This window comes from Glycine soja, chromosome 13 (genome assembly GCF_004193775.1).
Source record: "Glycine soja cultivar W05 chromosome 13, ASM419377v2, whole genome shotgun sequence".
Classification (NCBI taxonomy): Eukaryota; Viridiplantae; Streptophyta; class Magnoliopsida; order Fabales; family Fabaceae; genus Glycine; species Glycine soja.
Window position 1 is genome coordinate 15,563,485 of NC_041014.1, and position 27,011 is coordinate 15,590,495.

Below are 27,011 nucleotides of genomic sequence, written 5' to 3' on the forward strand. Positions count from 1 at the left end.
TTCATTCAGTCAATCTTTATCTACCAAGTTTTTAATTTCATCTATTTCTCACGTAAAGTTATTCTTAATATCAGGATGTTCCAAACAGTATGTATTATTTTATGAAAGTCGAAGGGATGACTCATTTGAATTTGGAAGACATTGGAGAATACCAGATTGTTTACAATCACTGGAGAAAGACAGCTAAAATTAGAGCTAGATAGATATATTTTTGTGAAACACAATTTTTTAAACCTGGCATGGAAATTGTCTTCAAATTCTCTGATCTAACAATTAACTATGTTTTATTTTGGTCATGTTTATGTTTATGAATTAAGTTTAATATTATTCTGACTTTTGTTAATATTTGTAAATTGAAACTTTATTTTGTGGGTGTGCTTTTGCTACAAACAATGTTAAACATTATGATTTTGTTAATCAATTATTTTTTATATAATAATTATTTTATTATGTGTTCATCATGAAAAAAATTGGCCATATTCATTTTTGTTCTCAATTAGTCGTGTATCATAATATTGTCCATGTTATAACGACACGAATATAATTATATTGTGAATTTTTACTACTTACCCGTGAGTAGGCACGGTGCAAAACTAGTTAGTTAAAAACTTTTTCTGGATTTTTTTCAACAGTAAATTGACAACACGATTCGTATGCATAGAATTTGAAGCGGCGACTAAGGTTAATTTATTCCCCTTGTTCACACAAGTCCAAAAGTGCCAATGGCAATGAGATTCTACATGATCAAGAGATTGTTAACTTTAACGTACATTTAGTATTAACCAAATAAAAAAGAATTATAAATTATGAAAAAGAAGAATCTTAAAGAAGGATTTTGCCAAGTTGGTGATGACGTGAATTCCATTTACAACTATTCGGCCTTAATGAATAATGATCCTTTCAAAGTGCGTGAAGGATCTTATCTTTCTTTTTTTTAAGACTTAAAATCAAAGTATGGACCTACCATGTCATGTAAAGTTAACCTTTTCCTCATTTTCTTAATCATGTTAGTTGACAAGTAATTGGTTTCATGATTAAAAAAATTAACAAGTTTCAATTAGTTGTGTAGCTATATGGAAGAGCCTAATCTTCTAAATATTATAGAGGAACTTCAAACACCCATTTGAGAAGGATTGTTAAACTTGCAAAAACTAAAAAGAATGCTAAAAAATAAATATTAGCATATATGTAACTATCTTTCTAAGTTGTGGTCCTACTACATATATGGTTGTTCAGAATTTATATATCAGCCATCATTAGATAGAGACTATTTCTTCGATGGGTTTGTTAGCACATCAACTTTAGAAGTTTGAACTTTGAACAATACCTCTATCACAAAAGACAATAATATTGGCTGCTAAGGCTGTTGATGCGTCTCTTTGTTCCCATTTTAATGGGCACGAGGAGTTTTGTCTTTAGCTTTTCTCATTCATATTCGTAAACTACAAGATAATAATGTGGCAGCTGAGCTAACCAGTATATATATTTTATGAATTTAAACATATTTTTAACACAAAAATATAATTTCTTTTAATCTCAATAAAAATTGTTTTTAGTCTTCAAAATTTACAAAAAAAAAAAAGTATGTACTTTAGTTCTTTATTAACAACTAAAAGCAATTTTTGTGTGTATTACACAAGTCATGTAAATTTTTAAAAATTTACACAATTATTTTAAGTGATCATGTGATATTTATATATGATCTTTTTTAGGTGTAAATGCTGGATTTATATATTGTCATATGATCTAATTTCTCACTTAGAAAAATCATGTGATTTTTTAATAAATTACAGAGGCTCCCGGAATTCGCTCCTTTCATTCTCACATAGAAAAAGATATGAGAAATCAAATTATTGTAGGGTAAGCCATTTTTAACTTTATAAGTAATAGTTTAAGAGTTAACACTAACTAGATCAAGTTCACAAAATTTCATATAATTTAGAAATTATTTGATATTCTATCAATCAACCTTAATTTATCATATTATATATTTTTAAAATAAAAATAAAAATATTGAGTATAAGATTACACACATGAATTTTTAATTATCTAAAATTTTACAAGCATTTTTATAAAAAGTTATTAAGAAAAGTAAATGCAAAAAAATCACTCCTTATGAAAATTTCTAAAAATGTTTTTCTTTTACCTTGTACCGATATAACGAATTCATGCTAGTTTATGATTCAACATAACATTGTTGCATTGACCTGGTTACAGAAGACACGGTAGGAAAACATGGTAAGTTCGCAGATGTTAAGAATGTGCGAGTGACATGCACACACACATGTTCTTTGTTTGATTGAGGCTTCTGAACAGTTTCTGACACCGAAATTCAGCCACAAAGTTGACCATCTTGGGATGGATGAGAATATCATCATGTTCCACCATTTCCCCACATTGATACAACAAGGAGATTCCAACAATTGAAAACTCCTTATCATCTTTCTCTTGCAACATCGTTTCGCGGTTCCTTTGCCGTGATTTCAATTGTTGCATAAGAAAACATCACTCACTACTTCTTTCCTCTCCTTTTTCATTCAATTTCTCTGATTGACACAATTGCCGCCCAGATCAGTGATTGACCCAATTGAGAAAAAAACCTTAAAAGTTCCGGGTTTTTTTTTTCTTTAATTGTTGCTGGTTTTGCAGGTGGCCCAGTTGGGAATTCAAGATGGTTCTGTGATTTAACAAGTGCCCTCTTGAGTATGGATTTGGTTTTGGCTTTAGCTGTTTTAGAAAGATTCCTTTGTCAGTTTGTTGAATTCGGTTATGATATTTCCTTTTAAGCACTACTTGTTAGTTGGATTTCAATCACTTTATTCTGTTATATTTATTTTTTTATTTGGACAAACCCAGCATATTTATTCTCTATTCATATTCTTATGCCTTGGATTTTAGATCTATATATATGTCATGCCTCTTCATAGTTTCCATGGTTATCTAGTATACCATTTGAGATTTTGAATACTATTTGGGTTTTGAGTGTCACTTGAGAGGAGTGAGGACTAATCCTCTTTCTTTTGTATCAAATTTTGCAGAATACTACCCGAGTGAGATACTTCGATTTAACTCCCTCTGTTGATGGCTGAAACTCAATTGAAGTGATTCACTGGACTACTTTATCATCTTGGTCTGAGGTTGAAGCTATTTAATTTCTGAATTTCCGTGAGTTTCTTAATCCCTGAGTATGGCCGGGAGCCAAGATCAGTTAGAGATCAAGTTTCGGTTGAGTGATGGTACGGATATTGGCCCCAAAAGTTATTCTGCTGCTACTAGTATTGTAACACTAAAAGAAAGTGTTCTTGCTCAATGGCCAAAAGGTTAGCTGTGTGTCTTGTTTCTTTTTTGGAATCTCTTTTGGTCCTCGTACTAATACTAAGATGTCAATGTCAGAAAGTGTTATATTGTTCCTGTTTGTTAGTGTTTTATTTTTGTTGGTTTGTTCCTGTTTGTTTTAATGAACTCTGCACTGCATAGTAACCATTGATGTGATAGGATTTATAGAAAGTAAATGTTGATGTAGTAGAAGTCATGCTTTATTTAAGTATATGGTTATTAGTTTTGAAGTCTGGGTGCAGATCATGCTAGTGGATCATGCACTATGGATTTAGCCCTTGCTTCTGATGAGAACTGAGAGCAAAAAATGAACTACATGTTGGTTATAACAAAAAGAAGAAGAAATTTCCATTTAATGGAATCTTGTGACTTTCAACGCATGTCAGAGATATGTTGTCCTGCAGATCCTTGTGCACATGTATATTGAGCATGTCTTCTTTTTGTGCCATGGTTTAGTGATCTCCCCTTTTTCCTTCAGAAATTGAGGAGGGCTTGCATTAATAGCATTAGCAAGACATTTTGCTTCATAGAAAGGCACTCTTTTAGAGCATGTAAATTTCATAGAAAGGCTTTAACGATAGAAGTCTCATATAATTATTCCATTTTTCTCAGTAAGTAGTTTGTTAAATTTAAACTCCACCTCTCTGGAGCTCTTTTATTCCATGTTGTGTCTGTTTGTTCCTCCTTACAACGACATTGTTTTTGTCATAATATTTTATCAAAACCATAAACTAAATTTAAGAAAAAAAAAATTAAGGTGGTTTTAATTCCTTTGTAATTTCTCTAGAGTATGCTTGTAGCTAAGGGTTCATGCCATGTGATTTTTCATGTGTTCACATATTACTGACAACTAAGCTTACCAGTGTCATATTCACTGCAACTTGCTGCCTTGCTGGTAGATAGGATACAAAGAAAATCAAATGCATTAGCCGAAGAAATATGATGATATTTTAACTGGAGATTGTGCTGTCATGCATTCAATGATCTTTGTTTTTATTTTTAGTGATATATGTGAGATCTGTAAGTTTTTGTTTCTGTTTTGAAGATAAGGAGTATGGACCAAGAACTGTAAAAGATTTGAAGTTAATTAGTGCTGGAAAAGTATTGGAGAACAACAAAACAGTGGGAGACTGTCAGAGTCCATTGTGTGATCTACCTGGTGGAGTTACAACAATGCATGTGGTTGTGCAACCACCTTCTGTGGAGGAAGGTTGAGTATTACTAAATACTATTTATTTTAAAGGCATGCCAAAAGTCTGTTTTACTTGTATATACAGTTTCAAGATATAATGTTATTTCTTTTAAAGTATGACTGGACTGAGTTCAAGTTCTTTTCATAGCTTCTAGCTAAACATATTCTTTTCTAATTGTAAGTAGTGGTCTAATAACTGATCGGTTTTCATTGGAAAAACACTTTGCTTGTAACACTGATAGCAGTGCAAATTACTCCCAAGTGCAAACTGATAAGTAAAAACTAAAAAACTAAGTACGTGTGTGTAAGTGATTGAGAGAGCTTATAAAAATAACTTATATTGTGTTAACAAGTTGTTTTCAGCTAGTGTCTGAAAACAGTTTAACCCAATTTCCTCTTTAATTGTGGAAACAAATTATACAAAAGAGTTTTTATGATAAGCACTTAATCAATAAGCCCTCTAATTAAGTTGTTTATCCAAACAGGCCATAGATATAAAACTTCTGCACTTATGTGTGACTGAACAATTTTGAGTTCATTTGGTTTTGGTGTTTTATCTCATCCTTTTTTTGACATTCTGGTTTTTTGTTTCTTTTGAAACAGATATGAAAGTAGCAAGCGAAGCAAAGCAGAGCAAATGTGTTTGTGTGATATTATAGTGTCCAGATTGAATAGAAGGTGTCATCTATTTAGGTGGTTAAAAGTTACACTTGTATTCATTTTAAAAGTAATCTATGGCTTTCAAAAGATTTCCTCATACACAAACTGTTTCGTTGCATGCCTCATTGTCTAATTGATGTAAATGCTGATTGAAATGAGAACTCTAAAATTATTCTCGTGCTTCAGCTAGATGCAAAGTGCACCTAGAGTTAAACCTGTTGAAAATGTGCTTTAATTTACTTAATGTTTGTTTATGTGGTACCATAGGTAAGGTATTATGCTACACCAGTTAGGCAACACTGACTGAAATGCATACATTTCTCATAAAATGGTTTAACTACAATTTTTCTTTAAAGGAAATGGCAAAGACTCAGGTGTCTGACTTTTTTATTTTAAAAAATAGTGTGCATCTCATGTGAAACTCGTCACATGACTTAACGATTTCTTGCCGACCTGACAAAAAGATCCCTAGCAGATGAATAATTTCAAAAGTCTCGTATTAGTAATTAGTTTATAAAAATGTTCTACATCACTCCACAAGAAAATTATGTTTATACATAGCCCTAAATTGAATAGAATTACAATCAATTAGAGAATAAGTAGTGCAATAACTCATGTCTTCTACGTATATATTAAGTTTATAATCTATAATTATTATGATTTTTAATATAATTCTCTATCATTTTTTTAATACAAAAATATATATTAATAGATATGTATTTAAATATTTAAAAAGTATTATATTAATAAATTTCGGACACTTTTATATATATATATATATATATATATATATATATATATATATATATATTATCAGCATGACATTGCTAATGACTAATTTTTGTAGACAGAAACTTAATTGATCATCTCTAGTGGGAATGGATTGGGTTATTAATAAAACACCTCTTATTATTTGAGCAAATATAATGTATCTCAGGCTTATGCTATTTCTATACATTTTCTTTTCTCATTTTTCTTTTTTTTTTTTTCCTTTTCTTTTTTCGAACTTTCTTTTGTCATTTCCTCAGTGTAACTACAAATTTCAAATTTTTCCTTTTTTCGCATCAAAATTTTTAACATAAATTTTTTTCCATTGATTTGAAACTATCAAAAGAAAAGAATAAATTGTTTTTCAATTTTATCAAAAAAAAAGGGGAGAATGCAATCTTTTTTGAAAAAATTTCTAAGTTACAAAATTTAAATTTGAGACCTTACTTAAGGGGATTGACTCCAATACATTCAAACCAATGACATGTTTGTGGACATAAATATGTATTTAAATAATTACATATTTGATATGTCTTTGGTCATTCTATATAAATAGATGATTGGTTATTTTGTATTTGAAATTATTTATATAATTTCACCGAAAAATTGTGTGACGTGTAATACCTTCATTCCATTAGCAATGGTTCAAATTCATTAGTTAAATTATGGCATATGATACATTTAATTTTTGTTAAACTATAAAAAAAAATCAAATATTAACAGCAATATGTTATAAAAGAACAATAGTTTTATCTTTGATTTTGACATGAAGTCACCACTAGTGGTATCATTTTATTCCATAATAATTTAATAGAAAGATGATTTTTTTAACTCAGCATAACATAAAGATGATTAATTGGATATGAAATAGAAATTCTAGATACTCCTAATTATATTAAGAAAAATATTTTTAATCTAAAGGATAAATATCAGTCGTGACTATAGTTTCAATAAATTTGTTATCATATGATTGTCTAAATTTGAAATTCCCCACAAGTCAATAAACCCAATTCATATTTTCAAATTTTTGCATGTATTTTTCATTTTCGTCTTTGTAATTTATTTTTATTTTAGATCTTGTAAAATGTATTTGTTTTATTTTTCATCCTTAAAGAACTTCATATAACTCTTTAAATAGTAAAGAAAATGTCTTAAATAGTGAAAAAATGTTATTTAAGACATTTTAATGACAAAAAATAATATAAATATATTTTGTAAGGACTAAAATAAATAAAAAATTATAGGGACAAAAATAAAAAAAATGTTAAATTGCAAGACAAAAAATATATTTAAACTTTCTTTCAATCATTTTGAAAATTGATGTTTGTAGTTGAGTTCAATTTGGAAGACATGATAAAAAAAAGGGAGAATTTATTGTAAGATTTAATATTCACGATTGATTTAATTATTTTTTGAAAATACTTGTCTCTCTTGGATACTATGTAGGTTTTATAATTGTCTCTCATTCTAAACATATTTTAAATATACTAAACAAAAAATGCTAGTAGCATAATTTCTAACAATACTCTTTCATTAGTGAAAAATTATTAAAAATCACAAAATTTAGTGGATCACATATTTTATTTAATAATTATATTTTCTAATTTTATAATTTTTAATACATTTTAACCAATTAAAAAAATGTGTACAATTATGCTAAACAATATATTTCCAATACTTCTATGTACCAAGCATATCTACACGTTTTCAAGAAACAAGATTTTCGAGAATGAACAAAGATTATGTATAGTAAACTGCCCCCATTTCCCACAAAACTGAATAGAATGCCTAACCTTTCCCGTGTCTTCCCTATGGTTCTCTTTGGCAGGTCTCACTCCGTGATGGCACAGCCACACACCTGGGTGATAAGGAGGGTAAGAAGGCTTTGGATGATGCAGATAGGTTTTGGAAATTGATGAACTACGCTGCTGCAAGGAAATTGATAACGAAATGTCTCAGATTAGGAGTCAGTTGCAGCAGCTTGAGAAGGATTCTATTCTCCTGACCAAGAGATGAGTCTTAGAGATAAAATGTATTTAGCAATTAGTTAGTTAGTATGTGCGTGTTTGGTTTCGAGTAGAAAATGTTGTGAGGTGCATATATTCCAATATAAATTTAACTGAAAAAATAAAATGGACGTAAAAACAAACATCTGATCTGTTCCTCAAACGTAATTTTTGCATAGCATTCCCAAACATATTCCATGTCTAGATCTTCGAATAAGCGTTCAATTGCAAAAATAATTTTGAATTGATTTGCAATATTAATTTTGGTTAAATTTAATTTTTAGGTCAAGTGATTTATGTTTGAATGTTCTTGTTCTCAAAGCAAGTTTAGTAAAACTTTTTAATAGAGAACAAGAATTATTTTTTTATTATTTTAAAAAAAAGTTTGTAGGTTTTAAAGATGTGTAAATAGTCACCATTGTATGACAAATACGTCCTGAAAAATGATAATACAAAATTTATAGTCTCTGAAAGTGTAAGAAATGCAATAAGTATATCTGAGCATTAACTTTCGTCCGTCACCGTTAATAAAATAATTTGTGTCATAGAGGGACAAATTTATCATTGAAATGATGATTGACAATATGATCATTTTTAATTGTCAGCATGGGGACATGTTTGTCATATAATATTTTTTTAACTTTTTATCTTCCAACATATAAAATTTAGTCTCCCAACATATAAAAAGTACCACAAATATATTTGGACGTTAATAGTAGATTGTGATTAATTATTATAATTTGGAAAAATTTATAATGTGGTACATCATTATAATGTTTATTTTGGTAAACTGATACAATGTTTATTTGGATAATTTCTATTATGATTGATAATCAATATTATTTTTATTATTATGTTTGTTTTAAATTATGTTTGTCAATATATTTTTTTAAGTGATTATTGTAATGTTACGTTTGTAATGATAAAAAAAAAGGGAAAAAGTTTACCCTAAAACTATATTTTATCCTTAAATGAAATGAAATTTTGGATCTAACAAATTAGTTCAATAGAAATATACTGATATTTATATCCAATAAAAAATTACTGACATTTTTGTTCAATAATAATGACTTATTAACATTTTTCTAATAGAACGTATTAATATTTAGGTACAAAACAAATTACTGGCATTTTCCTCCAATAAAAAAATATTGACATTTTCGTCCAACAAAATATTATTGACAATTACGTCTAAAATGATATCTTACTAACATTTTCATTTAATCTAGTCAATATGATCACGTTGACAATCATTTCAGTGATAAGTTCATTCATTTGTTTCACGTAAACTATTTTATTAATGATGATAGACGCAAGTTAATATCCGAATATATTTATCGTACTTTTTATACTTTCAGAAATTAAATTTAATATTTTCATCTTTGAACAATACATTTGTGAATTATATATTTAAGGATAAAAGTGGTTATTTAGCATTAAAGATTCGGCTAAGTTTGCACTTTTGCCGTCCAAATTTATCGCTTTGTCTACTTGCTCGCGCGATGTTTATATATGGCTAGCTCATGAGTTCTTTTATTTTTTTTCGAAAATAATTTTTTTTGTTCTGCTTATCAATTAAGTGGGTTTGCTGATCATGAGTATAACTCCTTCAAAATAGCACGTCTCATGTTTCTAGTGTTTGAAACTTGGTTTTTGAGATCCAATTGCTGTTGGGCATAGAAAAATAAGACATAATTAATTGTTTGGATATATATTTTTAATTAGGTATGAATATTGCTATTTGACAATTCTTGCAAAGTGAACCTTAAATTTTTATGTCCTAGTTCGTAGTGACGAGGTAAGCCTAAATTAGTGGTTACTAATAAATGAGATATTGTTTGCTTATAAAAAAGAGATATATTATATATATTGTTCTTGTTGTAACAATAAAGTACGGGTCAACCAAAAGAATGTGAAAGTTTGAGTGTTAAAAATTTAAAATTGTTTAATTTCAGCCTTTTAAGTGAGTATACATTCAGGATATATAAAAACACAAGTATACATTCTTAAAATTGTTTAATGTTTAATTTATTCTTCTTCTTAAAATTGAATTAATGCTTTTCTTTCTATATGTAAAAATGAAGGTGAATATTGGATTTGATCAGTAGATAGTTCGTGGACATCAACTTATGCAATTTTACTTATTTTGATGTAGTCTAAATCTAGAAACTTTTCTTCCAAGTTTGCTGCCTTTAAGAGAACTAGTACGTAGGGTGACCCATGCGATACGCAGGCATGTTATTATATTTTAAAATATTGAAATTGTTATTTTGATTTATATTTATTTTGTATTATTTAAGACTTATAAAACATAAAATATAAAGTAATGATTACAAATAGTTAACCCAATTTAAGTTTTAAAAAAACACTGAACAAAAGTTGCTTAAAAACAAATGTTAACAACATTTAGACTTCATGAAAATATAAGTACTAAACAAAATGAGAACACATAAAAACTTGATAATGAGAACAACATTTAGACTCTTTTTTCATTGTCACTTTTTTAATGGGCTTGTGATGGAAGCTTGTGTCTCTAGTTCCTCCCGAATAAATCTTTGTGTTCAAGTGTTAAATAATCTATTTAATCAATCGTTTAAAAAAATATTGTTAGAATAGAAAATCAATTAAACATTTTGCTTTGTGTTAATAAAAACACGGAAAAAATAAAATAAGACAGATAGAAAAGGCCGAAGAAATTAAAAAAAGAACAAAAAATGGAAAAGAAGTGAACTCAATCCTACCTTACTCTTTTTAGTGTGGCATGGTGTGTTGTCCTTGCTCTCTGCCATTTACCATTTTCATCATAGCAATTCATCTTTACAGCACATCATGTACGTACCTTATGGCTCTATGCGAATGTAGTAATTAAGTCCTGGTTATTTGTTAACAATGTTGTGCATATGTTTTCCTTCTTTGTGTTCTCAAGTACTAGTAGTTGTTGTTATTGCTATTTATGTTTATAAATTTTAATAATGTAGCATTGTATACTGATTCATGTGTTTCTTTTCCTTTCTCTATATCAAGCAAAGTGTTAAAGTTTGAACATGTAGCATTTAATTTATTTTTTTCTGGTGAAGCTAGCTACAGAAAAAACATTTGATGAAATCATCTCAAGGAGCTAGCCTAGCTTTGTTTCTTAGTTAGTTGGTAATGTTGATCCTCAATATCACCATGACTTCCTCACACAACAAGCATCCCTTGCCCACTGCCGTTCACTTCTTTAAGATAATCCTCAGAACAAGTCTTGCACATGGAATACTTGTAAGCATCATTACTTTCATACTAGCTTCTTGTTTGAGTTAACTTAGATTTTTCTCTTTATTGACAAATGTTAGTTTTTGTTAGCAAAGGTAATCAAACCCGCGACCCTTCCCCTTTTTCCTTCACTCTTAACCATTCAACCCACCTTATATCTCCTTGATTTAACTTGATATTGTTCACCATATTTGGATCCTCAAGAGACTCTACTTGACTTACTACCACTTCATTATCTCTGTTATGCTTGTGCATTTGATTTCATTATCTTTGCAGAAGCTCCCAAAAGATTTTACTACAAAATATGGAGATAGCATGTCAAACCTGGTGTTTCTCAACCCTCCAGATGGCATTGAATGGAAAATATGTTGGACCAAGCTTGATGGCAAGATTTGGTTTGAAAAGGGTTGGAAGGAGTATGCCACATACTATTCCCTGGATCATGGCCACTTGCTGTTGTTTCAATATCAGGGAACTTCTCATTTTGACGTGCACATATTCGACAACAGCGCCGTTGAAGTAGACTATCCTTCTTCCCCTGGTACTCGTGATGGAAAGGAAAGACATGTGGAGATTAGTGATGATTCTGTTGAAATTTTGGATGCTCAATTTTCATGCCAGAAGACTAGAGTGAAATCCACAGTGCCATCTCCTCAACCTTCTAAGGAAATGAAATTCGGCCCAACTACAAATGTTGAAAGAAGCCCCAGGGTAAACTTGCATCAGCATGTCCAAACTGGAAGTACTAGCTCTCAAGTAAAAAATTATGAAGCAAGAAGTAGATGGTATGTATGTGATGATGATCATATCATTTTGTGATGTTCAATTTTTCAACTTACTAATGTCATGTCATGTTCAATTTTTCAGAAGAAGAGGGTAAAGGAATTTTTAACACTGAATGCCCAAAAGTGGAGCAGTTAACTTCTACCACTCTAAAGAAAGCCACAACTTTCAGGCTTGTCATGAAGCCATCCTTCATTAATGGAGAGTACCTGGTGAGCATTTGATTAAAATTCAATACATGCATTCTCTTGATTAGCTTCATTCATAAGGATGTTATGTTACAGCAGAAATATATTCTTAGTTCTTATTTTTAAACTGTAAAAAAAAAAAAAAATAATCTCAGGAAATACCTCCACAATTTGCAGAACAACATTTGCAGAAAACTCATGCAGTTGTCCTCCTAGAGAACTTGGATGGCAAAACATAGCCTGTTATTTGTTCTTCTCTTAGAATTACTGGGGGGTGGCAGAAATTTGCGTCAGAAAATAATTTGAATGTGGGGGATGTTTGTGTTTTTGAGCTGATCCAGAGCTTTGCTTTCAAGGTTCAGAGGGACCAAGTTTCCCCATTTCACAAGGTAACCTATTATTCCTTTTTTATCAACACAATGAGGATTTAGAATCAGTTCAAGTAGATGTAGTTAATTAGACTTAACTATTCACGAGGAATTCTCCTTTGAGTATAAAGTGAAGAGTATAGCTATTAATTGAAAAATATGTACTTCAAATTTAAACAATTACATAATTTATCATATATATATATATATTCCTTGATGTTGAATGTAAATGATGCGAGTCCCCTTGTCTTGCTTGAATTTGGATCAATTCTAGTATAGAATTCACACACCAATTGATCCAAAAACGTATTATTAACTTTTATTCGTTTCTCAGCCTATACAACTCGAATGGGAACGATTCCAAAACGAGGTGAAAGAGGACATTCTGAAACGCAATTTAGGCACAAAAAATACCGAAAAAGGTTAAGTGAAATGAGAGATATGAAAATAAGAAATTCGGATAAAATTACAAAATTAACATTGCGGAAATTAAATAAAGAAACAGAAAATGTGAAAGGAAGAACAAGATAGGCATCACAAACAATGATGTTTGATGAGCCTTGAGGATTGCCACTAGAATTGAGCAATTCTTGAAAAGATCAAATGGTTCAAGAAAAAATCCTAGCAGAGACAATTCTCACGCTTCAATCATAAAACCCAACAAAAGTCCCTTGTCTATTCACTTCAAAAAAGATTTATACCAATCAGTTCTTATGCACTTGATAGAAAATAAAAGAAAAATAAAATCTCAATATTGTAAGCATAACTAAAATGCCTTAGTGGTTAAGTGAGACATAATTAAGCTTGAGGTCTAGGTCTCAAAACCCACATTAAAAGTAAGACTTATACCATATTCACCCGACAAATCAATTTTGTAGACATTATCATTGATCTTGACCAGTACTTGAAAAGGACCATCTCCTTTTGGCATAAGTTTTGTGAAGGGAACCGTTTTTTTCCTAAAATGCACCCATACCTAGTCACCTGGTTCAAATGTTACTTTTTTTCTTCCTTTGTTTCCATACTTTGTATACCCTTCTATTTTTTTTTTCTCAATTTGGGCATTGACTTTCTCATGCAACTTCTTGACATATCCTGCTTTAACCTGCCCAGACTTATCTTTAAATTGAGAAATGTTAGGTAAAGACAACAAATCCAAAGGAGTCAAAGGATTAAAACCGTAAAAAATTTCAAAGGATGACATATGAGTAGTACTATGTACAACCCTATGATAAGCAAATTCAACATGTGGTAAACACTCTTCTCTTAAGATTTTTCTTAACAACGACTCTAAGAATAGTAGAAAGAGTTTTATTGAACACCATGGTTTACTCATTAGTTTGGGGATGACATGTAGTTGAAAACAATAATTTAGTTTCAATCTTACCGTGGAGTCTTCATTAATCACATTAGGAAGATTCTTGGAGCTAATTTGGATTTTAAAGTCACTTTTGTTAAGAGACAAACAAATAAAGTAGCATATACTCTTGTTAGGAATTCCATTGTTAATCCTAGTCAGGGGCAACTCAAGGACTTGAGAGGCCTAAAATAAATTTAAAAATGAGGCCTTTTATTTACTCATAAAATAGTTTAATAAAATTATCATTGTTTTATTTAAAATTAATTTTTCGAGCATTTTGTGATGCAAAATTATCAATTAAATTATTGTAATTAATTTCAAGTGAAGAAACAGGTGAGAAGACAAGGAAGTATGAGAGACAATGAAAAAAGAAAAGACAAAATTAAAATTGAATAGGAAGAGAATAAAGAAAATGAAAATAAAAGAATAGTTTTTGAGTTTCTTTAACTATTAACTATTAAATCTCTTTTTTTCTAAACAAAGCTATGATATTAGTGAAAATTTGTTGTTCATTAATTGTTACTTACGGTACCAATAAAAAGATTAACAATTATTTATAATATTTTAATTAAAATTTATTTTTATAATAATTCTTTTAGATATATTAATACTAAAAAAAATTAAATTTTTTTTTGGGGCCTAAAATCCTTACTTGGGCCTTAAGTCGACCCTGATCCTAGCTTGCACTATTTTCCTTCTATTCCTCATATATAGTATCTACAACTCTATTACAATGAAAATAGATTGAGTTTGAGTTTGCTAATGTAAAAAAAAAAAAAAAAAAATCTGTTTCCTCTCTTTTTGGATTTGTATTTAAGGCATTACCCTTGTAACAAGCCAAAATATTTCCGCATTTGATCTCAAACTTTTTTATATCTTTATTGAATGTCTAGTTATCTATCTCTTTTAATCTATTTTTTTTCTTTTCTATTTCTAAATTGAATTTCAAATCCAAATTACCTCCAAGAATCTTCCTAATTGTTTAGCTTTTTTTAAAATAAATTATATATCTAAATACATTAGAATAACCACCTTGAATGAGAAGTTATTTTTCAGCGATAGCGTTTTTAAGAATATTTTTCAAAGATAATGTTTTTAAGAATTTTTGTTAACTTTTATATCTTTCAATCTATTATTTTTATCTTTATTTATAAATTGAATTTTAATATTTTTAAAAGAAATTATTAATGGTTAAAAATAACTGCCACCATGTAAATCCTTTGTCATATAAATATGTTAAAAATACCAGTTTTAATTTAAATTTAATTATTCTATTAAAAAATTAATTTAATTATTAAATTTTAAATTTCGTGCACCATATCAATTAAAAAAAATATTTGTTTAATCTTAATAATTTTTTCCACAATATAAATTTTATGTAATAAAATGAAATATTCATCATTAATAATAAAAAAATATTTTTCTTTAATTTTTATTTATTATAATAATAATAAATTAAATTAAATATGACGTATAAAATGAAATCAAAATAAACACATAAAAATATGATCCAATCATATCTAAACCGAACCACGTTTGTGAACCCAGCTCATCCAACCTCTTAACAAATTCGCATGGTTTCGTACCCACACAACTGAACTCACACAAACTTCTCCACCACACCGACAACCTCGCCGGAAAATTCCTCGCCGTTTCCGGTTACCGGCGATGGCCTCGGCGACGTCGTTTTTGGGCCTCGGTCTTCGCCCCTCCGTCCCAATTTGCGCCAACAGAAACAACGGCATTCGATTCTCTCAGTTTCAAGTCTCCTTTGGCTTTCGTGAGAACTCCACTTCCCTCAAGACTTTGAATTCAACACCGTTGAAGAAAAGAGAAGCTTTCTCAAATGGGTCTTCGAGAACGCGAAGAAACCCGTTGTTCTCTGTTCGCTGCACAGTTTCATCAAGTGGAAAGGTAAACTTGTACATTCATAATAACATTCCTTGTTATAAACAACCTTTTTTACTTGTTTTTAGAATTTAAGATTAGTGTTGTATTAGTAAGGCAATCAGGGACGGAACTACTATATATTTCAAAATAAGAATACTCGTGTTACTTTTCAGTTCACTTCAAATACTCTACTTTATATTAACTAAGGGATAAATATTATTTTGGTTGAAAGTGTTCGTTTTTACTCTCTAACAAAATATGAGAATATGTCGGGTGTGTTACCTGTCAATAACAACCAACAAAGGAAGCACGGACACCGACGACATGGACACAGACACTTACGGCTAATATCTAAAGTATAGGACACAGAGACACCACATACACACAAATAGAGAGATTCTAATTAAATGAAATATGAGTAACATGTAACAAAATATCTAAATTGATGTTATATTCATCTTTTAAACCAAACTTCTATGTTTTTCAAGTGTATTAGTTGTGTAAAGATGACGGCTTTAAGTGTTCAAGCCAACACAAAGTAATTTTCAAATTAGACACGTAATAAGAAGTGTCAGACAAGTGTCGGGTGTATCAGTGTCGGAAACGTGTCCGGCACAGTGACACTTTGAACAAGAGATGTGTATGTGCTTCGTAGTAGTAACAACTAACAGCATACATTGAAGTGGAAAAGAAGGACAAGAATTACACCTGACACATCTTCAAAAACGAGAGATTAAGAAGAGATTATTTGTTTGGGACAAAAAACAATTTTTTTTTGTTGGGATTAAATTCATATTTAACTTTTTTTATTTTTAACTTGAAATGGGAAAATATGTAATAATTAGATAAACTGTGAGATTTTGTTATGGACTTATGGTTTATTTTTGGAACATTGATTATCTATTTTGATTTAAGAATTGTGGTTTATGTTAATTTTATATTAATTGTATGTGCTGTCGTGACATGTGTTATGTTTTTCTAGAACTTGCTCCATAACCGTGATTTGTAGCTATAATGGGTTCCTTGCTAATGAGTTAAAGATTGGCTGGTGAAGGTTGAGCTTTTACTTGTTATAGAAATAATTTAATTAAATACATTAATATTGTATTTATTTTTGGTCTCAGTGCTAAATTACTTGTAAGTAAAGATATATAGAAAAGTAGGTTTTATTGTGTTGAAAATTTAAGTCGTTATAGATTAATGAGTATAATTAATGAAAGGCTTGATATTAGCTATGCAAGTCAGGTCTAACTTGGCTTAACTCTACTCAACTTGATTCATTTCAATTGTAGCAATCTGAATTGTTTGTGATTTTGGGTCACTTGTGATGCTAATCGGGTCTAGTTGGAGTTTTGGAGATGTAGTGGTTGATATTGGTGTTTTGATGCAATGGCAGATTACACAACAGGAATTCACGGAAATGGCATGGCAAGCAATTATCTCGGCACCAGAAGTGGCTAAGGAGAACAAGCATCAGATTGTGGAGACTGAGCACTTGATGAAAGCATTGTTGGAGCAAAAGAATGGACTTGCTCGCCGGATCTTTTCTAAGGTTGGGGTAGATAATACTCGGCTTCTAGAGGCCACTGATAAGCACATTCAGCGGCAACCCAAGGTGATTGACCAAGTCAAATAATCTGAAATCCTTTGAATATATGCTTTGGTGCTCATAGTTATGTCTTTAGCTTGTTATGGTAGTCTGACTTACTCTTGTTGGCATTTATTTTAGGTATGGAATTTTACTGGTTCTACCCATATTGTCTTGCAACTTAAATTATGGGTGTACAACATACTTTTCCTTCAAAATTAAGACTTAAATAGAAATTGTATTAAGTCCACATCTTTTTGTTAGTAAAGCGCAAGCTTGACAAAAGAAGCTTGGAAGGAAAGATATAGCCATTTAGGTCTGTCTTTATAACGACATAACATTTAGATGAATCATAAACTAACGTGGCACTACCACATATGTGGTTATGGTCTGACCTATCTGCATAGTTTATGAAGCTTTGTACTCATCCAAAGCAAAATTTGCATAGGACAGGAGTAAAATGCAAAACTATTTTTTATCAAACAGATGATATATTGTGATATGCAATTCAAATCCTTACACTTTTCCTTTATTCAAATTATATCATTTTGTGTGGGTGAGATTGCTTATCTATTCATGCCCTTCATTCAGTATGATTGTACGACCGGTCTATAATTACTTAAAGTTCACCTCTGGTTCTGTGCTAGAAAAGACTTATTTATTGTATTGATGTTGGAAATATTGCTGACTTACAGCTATTGGCTGCAGTTCAGGTCCAGTACTTGTCAGACTGTGGATCCTTGTAATGGTTCTTATATATTTAATAGCATCTGATAATATGACTTGAATTCCCAAATTCACTATTAGATGTCAATATATGGCTTTGTGCATATGCCCAATGCAAATGATATTGAGCAAACACATGGGTATTCATTGTATCTTTTTAGATGCCTATAAAATATACTTGTATATTGTTAGCTTGCTGAGTAAACTACTAGCCATGTCTTTAGCCCATGAACTTGATTGTTAAAATCTTGTCCAATTATGTTAGGTTGTAGGGGAATCTGCTGGTTCAATGCTAGGGCGTGATTTGGAGGCATTGATTCAGAGAGCCAGGGACTTCAAGAAAGAATATGGGGACTCATTTGTGTCGGTTGAGCACTTTGTTCTTGGTTTTGCCCAAGATAAACGATTTGGGAAGATATTGTTTAGAGATTTTCAAATATCTCAGCAAGCTCTAAAATCTGCCATAGAATCCATAAGGGGACGCCAGTCAGTTATTGACCAAGGTCATTTACTATCTCCACCTTTTATAATTATAATGTATATTGTGTTGCTGTCTCTGTTGTCATTTTTTTGTTCTCCTTGTTACCTGCTTTTGTTTTGGCCCTTTTGGGGGACAGGGAGTTAAATCTCTGCTATTAAAAACTATAAATCCTATTTACTTCTGTTTTCATTTCCTATTTTCATATTCTATTTTCACTTTTAATAACAAAATTGCCACCTTGTTTTCAATCTATTTTCTGTTTTCAAAGATTTGTACAGGACACAGTGAAAACAATTTTTTTTTGTTCTCTGTTTCCTGTTCAAGTCATCAAAAACAGGAAACAAATTGAAAATAAAATGGCAGTTTTGTAATTAAAAGGGAAGACAGAAAATGAAAACAGACATCGTTTTGTCTAAGTAAATGGGCTCTTAATCTCTTCAGATTGTGCTAAAACCAGAGGATTCAGGCTGTGCTTGACTTTTCCATGGGCTATTAGTATTTGTGCATGAACTTTTTTTATTATAAATATCTTCTGATTCTTAAGTCTCAATTTAAATTTGTTATAGATCCTGAAGGAAAGTATGAAGCCTTGGAAAAGTATGGGAAAGATTTGACGGCAATGGCTAAAGCAGGAAAACTTGACCCAGTCATAGGAAGAGATGATGAAATACGCAGGTGCATTCAGATTCTCTCCAGGAGGACAAAGAACAATCCTGTTCTAATTGGGGAGCCTGGTGTTGGAAAGACTGCAATCTCTGAAGGGTAAGTGTTTAGGTCTTCCTCCCAAGTGCTGCCTGTGTTTGTCTTATTTTTTAGCATTTTAGCATTAATTATTTTTTTATTAAAATTTTCAGGCTGCTACTGTTATCTGTTTCCTGAATTTCATGTGTGACCTGTTTCATACATACAAGAATGGCACCTGTGATGGTGTGAAACAAAATATAAAAATTATTTGAGCACGACAGTTCAATTTTTTGTTAATATTTTTAAGAAACAAATGATAGTTGTTTCAAATATTACATTCTGTATGAAAGTATAATATGTCAAAATAGAAATTCCATAAAAGTAGGAAGTAAGTTTAAGAGATGGGCCTAATTTAAAATGATAGCTTTCTCTTCTGCTTTTGAAAGAAATGTTCCTTAAAACTAGGAATTGGCTGTAAGCAGTGACCCATTGTTTGGAATAACAGTTTATTCCTTTCTTCTATTATACTAAAACCAAACATATAGGGAAAAAATGGCTATCCAGTGGTGTATTACCTTTTCTATAGCAACATAGATTAGAATCAATGCAAGAAATAATGTAATCAATTATATGGTTATCATCACCACGATCAATTTAAATTGTGGTTGCAGTTACTTTGATTGCAGGCATTGTGACTACTGTGATGTGGGTTGTGGCATTTTTTCCAAGTTTGCAATCATGAAATATTATTTTGTTTAAAAAAGCAGCAACATTATGGTCACTGCGGTTTTTCTTGTGAATTCAACCCGCAATTGCAGGGTGATGTAGTTGCAAACACTGCATCAACCATAATATTACAGCCGCGTCAGGTCAGGTGACGTGATTTAGAATCTGAAACCATGCTCTGTAGTTAGTATGGAGATTGATGCCAACAAAACATTTTTTGCTGAACCAGAGGTCCTGGTTTTTTTCATAATTTTGTTAGAAGATGAGTAGGTCAAATGTTTGTACCTTATGTGGATGCTTTAGGTAGTTTTCTTTATACTTTGACCTAGCTCTTCCTTGCAAACAGACTTGCTCAAAGAATTGTTCAAGGAGATGTTCCTCAAGCTTTGATGAATCGAAGGGTATGTTCTTTATCCCATATTTTGGCTATTCTAAGTTTTTAATATTATTGATAAGCTGAAAATGGAAGAAAAAAGGGCAAGAATGGGAATGTGGGATTCCAATATCTGGCTTTTTAAGTTTTTATCTCATTTTTGCTACATTGTACCCTGTACAAATCCTACCCTTAATTCTGTTGATTTATTTTATAAGAACTTAAGATTTATCTTATTTTGTGCTCCTTTTTGAACCATGTGTTTGTCAAGTTGTAAAATTGATCTGATACCCGTGTCTCTTTTCAGCTTATATCCCTTGATATGGGTGCACTTATTGCTGGAGCAAAGTACCGGGGAGAATTTGAGGATAGACTGAAAGCTGTTCTGAAAGAAGTAACAGAATCTGATGGTCAGACTATCCTTTTCATTGATGAAATCCATACAGTTGTTGGGGCAGGTAATGTGTTTCAGAGTTTGCTACTTTAGAAAGCTGACTTTTGGTATTGTAAAAGCTGATTTTATGGTATATCAAAACCTTTTAGATCAATGGATATTCAGATCATAGAAGATAATTCATTTCAATTCATATTTCCCCCAAAATATTGCATCTGTTTGTAGCAACAGTGATTTGAAATTAACATATGGATGTTGAATTTGATTGCAATTATATCCATCATATGCTAGGTGCTTCAAATGGTGCTATGGATGCTGGTAATCTCTTAAAACCTATGCTTGGTCGGGGGGAGCTGCGATGTATTGGTGCAACAACATTAGATGAGTATCGAAAGTATATTGAGAAGGACCCTGCACTTGAGCGTCGTTTCCAGCAAGTTTATGTTGACCAACCTTCAGTTGAGGATACCATTTCAATACTAAGGGGACTGCGGGAAAGATATGAGCTGCATCATGGAGTTCGCATTTCTGACAGTGCTCTTGTGGATGCTGCAATTCTCTCAGATCGATACATAAGTGGGAGGTTTTTGCCTGATAAAGGTATTAATACCAGCCAAAGACTCTTGGCAAGTTATATATATTGCACAAAGATTGAGAAATTTCGTTAGTATGTTTCGTGGTAAATAATTTGTTATAGTATTATGATACCTTGTTTTAAAAGAATGATGTTTGGGTTCTGGGTTAGAATATTTTGTCTTTTGAATAACATTGAGTCAATATCTATTTTGCATAGTCAATACCAACCACCGATTTTCCTTCTGTTTGATAAAAAATTCCAATAGTTTTAAGCAAAAATGTTAAACTGTTACTGTTACATTTTTGTATGTGTGGATTAACATCAATAATGCTCATTAAGCGCTAATTGTGAGCTACTTCTAAATTGCAGCTATTGATCTGGTTGATGAAGCAGCTGCTAAACTAAAAATGGAAATTACTTCAAAACCCACTGCACTTGATGAGATTAATCGGTCAGTCTTGAAACTCGAGATGGAGAGACTCTCTCTGATGAATGATACAGACAAGGCTTCTAAAGATAGATTAAATCGTCTTGAGACCGAACTCTCTCTCTTAAAAGAGAAACAGGACGAATTGACTGGACAGTGGGAGCATGAAAAGTCTGTAATGACTAATCTGCAATCGATTAAAGAGGAGGTACGTTATCATATTTTTATTATTTTTTGCTAAAGGTACATTTGCAGTTTATAAATAAGCGAACTTTTAGAAGACAGCTTTTGGCTGGGTTTCATCACTTTGAACTAGTGCAAGTGTATGAGTTTATGTTTATTTGGTAATTATGCATTAACATTAGAAATTTACTTACACAAAAAAATATGATTTTATTATTTAGAAGATTAAAATCTGATTTTGATAATTTCCAATGTTTATATATGTATGCAGATAGACAGGGTAAATCTTGAGATTCAACAGGCTGAGCGAGAGTATGATCTTAATCGCGCTGCTGAATTGAAGTATGGTAGTCTAAACTCCTTGCAACGCCAACTTGAAAGTGCAGAGAAAGAATTGCATGAATATATGAACTCTGGTAAGTCTATGTTAAGAGAGGAAGTTACTGGAAATGACATTGCTGATATTGTAAGCAAGTGGACTGGTATCCCCATTTCAAAACTTCAACAATCAGATAGAGAGAAGTTGTTGTATCTAGAGGAAGAGCTCCACAAGCGTGTTGTCGGTCAAGATCCTGCTGTCAAGGCAGTAGCTGAGGCTATCCAACGTTCAAGAGCAGGTCTTTCAGATCCCCATCGCCCAATCGCTAGCTTCATGTTTATGGGACCAACGGGTGTAGGAAAGACCGAGCTAGCCAAGGCCCTTGCTTCATATTTGTTCAACACAGAAGAAGCACTTGTACGAATTGATATGAGTGAGTACATGGAAAAGCATACGGTTTCAAGATTGATTGGGGCTCCACCTGGATATGTTGGGTATGAAGAGGGAGGGCAACTAACAGAGACAGTTCGTCGCCGACCATATGCTGTCATTTTGTTTGATGAGATTGAGAAGGCACACTCAGATGTTTTCAATGTATTCCTTCAAATCTTGGATGATGGAAGGGTAACTGATTCACAGGGCCGAACCGTAAGTTTTACCAACACAGTTATCATTATGACCTCAAATGTTGGATCACAGTACATTCTCAACACAGATGATGACACTGTGCCCAAAGAGTCTGCATATGAAACTATAAAGCAGCGGGTAATGGACGCTGCAAGATCCATCTTTCGCCCTGAGTTCATGAATAGAGTTGATGAATATATTGTTTTCCAGCCTCTAGACCGCAACCAAATAAGTAGTATTGTCAGGTTACAGGTATTTTTGTCCTCACTCAGATACATTTATGTTAAAGTCCATTCCTCCATACACACCTAGAAAAGAAAGAAGGGTAAAATATGTTTTTAATCTCTCAATATTTCAAAATTTGGTTTTAGTCCCTATAAAAATTTAAAGTTTTTAGTCTCTACATTTTAACAGAACCACATGTTTTCATTTCAGTCTCTGATGATGGACTAAAGCTACATCACTATTGTTAAATGTGGAGACTAAAAATGTGTTAAATTTGTACAAGGGCTAAAACTAATTTTTGAGATATTTTGAGGGGTTAAAAGTATATTTTATCCAAAAAAGAATTACTCGTGTACATATTGATTATGAAAGATAATTCTAGGAATTGTTTCACGTTCTTTCAATTTGACACAAGACTTCTTACAATTATTACAGTTGGAGCGTGTGCAGAAGAGAATTGCAGATCGTAAGATGAAAATCCAAGTTACAGAAGCTGCAATCCAACTTCTTGGTAGTTTGGGGTATGATCCAAACTACGGTGCTAGGCCAGTCAAGCGAGTTATTCAGCAAAACGTGGAGAATGAACTTGCTAAGGGTATTCTTAGAGGAGAGTTCAAGGAAGAAGACACAATTTTAGTAGACACAGAAGTCACGGTATTTGCCAATGGTCAACTTCCCCAACAAAAGCTAGTTTTTAGGAGGGTTGAAGCTGATTCCAATTCTACTGTTGAAGACAGAAGGGAAGGCTTTCCACAGATTCTGTGAACGCACGTTACTGCTCCTTATTTCTCCACATGCTAGGTTTCACAACAAATTTTGAGTATAGGTCGTTTTCTTACACTAATGCAACTCTGATCTTGTTCATAGCATGATATAGTTTATAGTTCTTCACACAATAACTTTTATTGGTCAATACAAATACCATGCTTAAGAAGTGTTGGTGTGGTTCATTTCTTCAATTAACAAATTATCATAGTTGTAGTGTGTGTGGTCGGTCCATGGTGTGGTTCCTAACTTATTTTTAACACTCTTGGTGTTTCGGGAGTCAGATTTTCGCAAATCTTATATGCTACCCTACATTTTCAAATCTAACAAAGTTATTTTTGAGGTCAAAATTTTAATAAAAATAGTCCATACTTTTGTAACTCTCGGTCCAAATTCGTGACAAATTTTTCATTTTACTAAAGGTCTTTAAACTTGTTTTATTTGTAATTTTTGCCAAGAAACTCCGATTTAAGTGAAATTGGAGGCTAACTCTATCTTTTAACATTCAAAGAACTCATTGTTGGCATGAAAAATCAAGGAAAATAACTTAACACACAGATTCAGGACATGACAATAAGCTTGAAAATTTTAAAGCAACATGTTCAAGGAAGTTCAACAGCAATCACATGGCTCAAGAGTTGGAGAGATCCCCTTACCTCTGGTAGTCTCCACGAAAATTAGAAGGAAGAATGAGGGATTTTAGATTCAAGTTTCTAACTTTCAAGAGTGCAAAATAAGGTTTTGAAACTACAAGTGAGAATAGAGTAAAAAAAATGAAGTAAAAATCAAGCTTAGAGTTGAAAATGGAGGTCACTTACCTAAGCTTGATGGAAAAAGGGTTCAAGAACACTTGGTAAAACTTGGAAGAAGAAGAAAAATATGGTCTCCTTTTTCTCCTGAAGCTTTAGCAAAATGGGATAATTGGCCTAGACTTTGGCTTTTAAAAACAACACTTATTGTAAGTGAAATGCTTGGACCATTAGGATTGCAATGCCTAATCCGTATCTACTTAATTTAAGCACTTTGAACGACCACTAATATGACTAATTGGCAGCTTGGACAGCCCTTGAGGTGCTCTCCACGAGCTCAGCCATGCCTTATATGGCTTCTTGCACTTTTCCAAAACTAACTATAAAAGGATAAAGTAGAGTTTTGAAAAAAATGGTAAAATTATTTTTGCTAAAACTATAAATCTTATCCTAATATTTTAGACTAATGTGCTAACTTCTCTTGGGGTATGTGTACTCAGAGTGAACTTTTTACGGATTCCACTCACATAGAGATAAATTACACTGTGACTCAATGCACAATGCAATTCTTGCACATATAAAAATCTAGCTTAGACAATTTCTATTTCTCAATCAAGTTTTACTAAATCACATATAAAAATCTAGCTAAGACGGTTTCTATTTCTCAATCAAGTTTTACTAAATCAATCATACACACACACATACATATACACACAACACAAAATTCAATGATTAAAAACATATGACTACTGAAATTAAATTCATACATGCACAGATGACACAACACAAAGTTTCTTCTATTAGTTTGAATTGTAATTTTCCAGGGTGTTACAACTCTAAATTATTTTAATTATTCTACATCGTATAATTAGACACTTTAATTAGTCACCAACAAGTTAAACTAAAATTCTATTTTTAAAATAGTTATATATTCATTTATGAAAATGCCCTCCACTTTAAACTCTTATGACTTAATTATCCCTTTTCTAATTCTATGGAATCTAGATCATTATTAATCAACCTTAATTATCCTCAATTAATTTTTAACTTTACTTACATTAATTACTAATTTTCTTTCAAGCTTCTAATTTCTATTTCTAGACCAAAATCTAATTATTAACATCTAGGTCATTAATAAGTTGACCATTATTTGACCAGAGAATTTTCTCTGAATTATCCTTATTCTTTCTAGACTTTAGCTTTAAAACTTAAGGGTTTAACCATGTCTAGGTATCCTATTGTAACATTTTTTTTACCATTTCAATAGTCTAAAAACACTATCCAATCGCATAACAAAGTAATACCATTGTCTACCACACACACATGAAAAATTGGGATGTTACAAAAGGGGTCTAACTCAATTGGTTGAAAAAGATGTGAGTTATTATAAACTCCTTGACACTATCTTTAATTCCTATGAATAAAAAAAGACTAATGTATACAAACCCTTAAATCTATTTTTATTTTTTTTTTAAATATTTTATATACAAAAGAACCTTATCTATGGTTTTGCCTAAGACTCATAAAATGGAAAAATTGACACTATTAAGAACAAGTACATCCCAAGCCTCCACAAGCAAGGGAATAGTAAACATATACTAAAGTGGCCATAGAAGGTGGACGAAGTGTTAGAAACTAGAGTTCTGAAAATGGTTCGATCCACCCCTCATCTGCGTGGGCCAAAAAAAGAAAGGCTCACAAGGCCAAAAGACTTACATTAAAAGCCCACAAAGTCTTGTGGGCTAGGGTCAGGCATGGGCCTTAAGTTTCAATATTATGACATGTTTTTTTAATATCCAGGTTGTGGTCAACCGAAAACAAACTCGATTGAAAATAACCCTAGTCAAATTTGACCGTACGTAGCCTTGGCTGAGGTTGGCCAAAAACAAGATGATTAAGGTCCACCAAAACTGCCTCAGCCGAAGTAGGCTAAAAATGAACTAGTCGGGATTGGCCAAAATTAACCTTAACCAAGGTTGGCCATATTAAAAATATATGTTTTAAACAATTGAGAAAAATCATTTTAAAATAGGATGACATCTAGGCTAGCCTTCCCTGGTCCCATATTAAGTAGGACCGAGTGGGTAGGGTCCTTCACTAGGAGGGTTAAAGCCCCTTAGTGCCATAATGGAGGACCAAGTAGGTTGGCCCTACGGCCTAGGGCCAAAGTAACCGTTCTATCAGAGACATCCTTTGGATCTTGGATGGTAGTCAAATGGGATCAACAAGGGAGGAAGTGCAAAAATAAGAGAATGATATAGATAAAGGGCAAGTAGCACAAGAAGGTGTCAAGTTTGAAATCCTTGACCAAGAAATACGGATGTGATTCTTGCGGAACCATCTAATTGGAAAAATGATTTT

At 31.7% G+C, this 27,011-nt stretch overlaps 3 protein-coding genes across 5 annotated transcripts; all 3 read left to right on the forward strand.

Moving 5' to 3' along the window:
• The first annotated feature begins 2,137 nt into the window (after nucleotides 1-2,137).
• On the forward strand, nucleotides 2,138-5,427 carry LOC114380733 (membrane-anchored ubiquitin-fold protein 2-like). Of its 2 annotated transcripts, XM_028339760.1 has the most exons (5): nucleotides 2,138-2,238; nucleotides 2,650-2,703; nucleotides 3,039-3,320; nucleotides 4,382-4,546; nucleotides 5,132-5,427. In XM_028339760.1, exons 3-5 carry the CDS (start codon nucleotides 3,188-3,190, stop codon nucleotides 5,185-5,187), a joined length of 354 nt encoding a protein of 117 aa, XP_028195561.1. In that variant the 5' UTR covers nucleotides 2,138-2,238; nucleotides 2,650-2,703; nucleotides 3,039-3,187; the 3' UTR covers nucleotides 5,188-5,427. The 2 variants fall into 2 exon arrangements, with proteins under 2 accessions (XP_028195561.1, XP_028195563.1); XM_028339762.1 differs by lacking the exon at nucleotides 2,650-2,703.
• Nucleotides 5,428-11,035: 5,608 nt separating this feature from the next.
• LOC114382717 (chaperone protein ClpB3, chloroplastic) lies at nucleotides 11,036-24,111 on the forward strand. 2 transcript variants are annotated; one of them, XM_028342300.1, is made up of 13 exons: nucleotides 11,036-11,223; nucleotides 11,494-12,002; nucleotides 12,085-12,212; nucleotides 12,366-12,577; nucleotides 17,203-17,421; nucleotides 18,386-18,623; nucleotides 19,168-19,363; nucleotides 20,358-20,412; nucleotides 20,692-20,842; nucleotides 21,070-21,378; nucleotides 21,725-21,990; nucleotides 22,237-23,163; nucleotides 23,572-24,111. In XM_028342300.1, the coding sequence occupies exons 5-13, from the start codon at nucleotides 17,227-17,229 to the stop codon at nucleotides 23,899-23,901; spliced, it is 2,667 nt and encodes an 888-aa protein (XP_028198101.1). In that variant the 5' UTR covers nucleotides 11,036-11,223; nucleotides 11,494-12,002; nucleotides 12,085-12,212; nucleotides 12,366-12,577; nucleotides 17,203-17,226; the 3' UTR covers nucleotides 23,902-24,111. The 2 variants fall into 2 exon arrangements, with proteins under 2 accessions (XP_028198101.1, XP_028198100.1); XM_028342299.1 differs by lacking the exons at nucleotides 11,036-11,223; nucleotides 11,494-12,002; nucleotides 12,085-12,212; nucleotides 12,366-12,577 and adding an exon at nucleotides 15,439-15,830.
• Nucleotides 11,134-12,983, forward strand: LOC114381627 (B3 domain-containing protein LOC_Os12g40080-like). Its single transcript, XM_028340882.1, has 5 exons — nucleotides 11,134-11,223; nucleotides 11,494-11,959; nucleotides 12,085-12,212; nucleotides 12,470-12,577; nucleotides 12,891-12,983. The coding sequence occupies exons 1-5, from the start codon at nucleotides 11,134-11,136 to the stop codon at nucleotides 12,981-12,983; spliced, it is 885 nt and encodes a 294-aa protein (XP_028196683.1).
• Nucleotides 24,112-27,011: the final 2,900 nt, after the last annotated feature.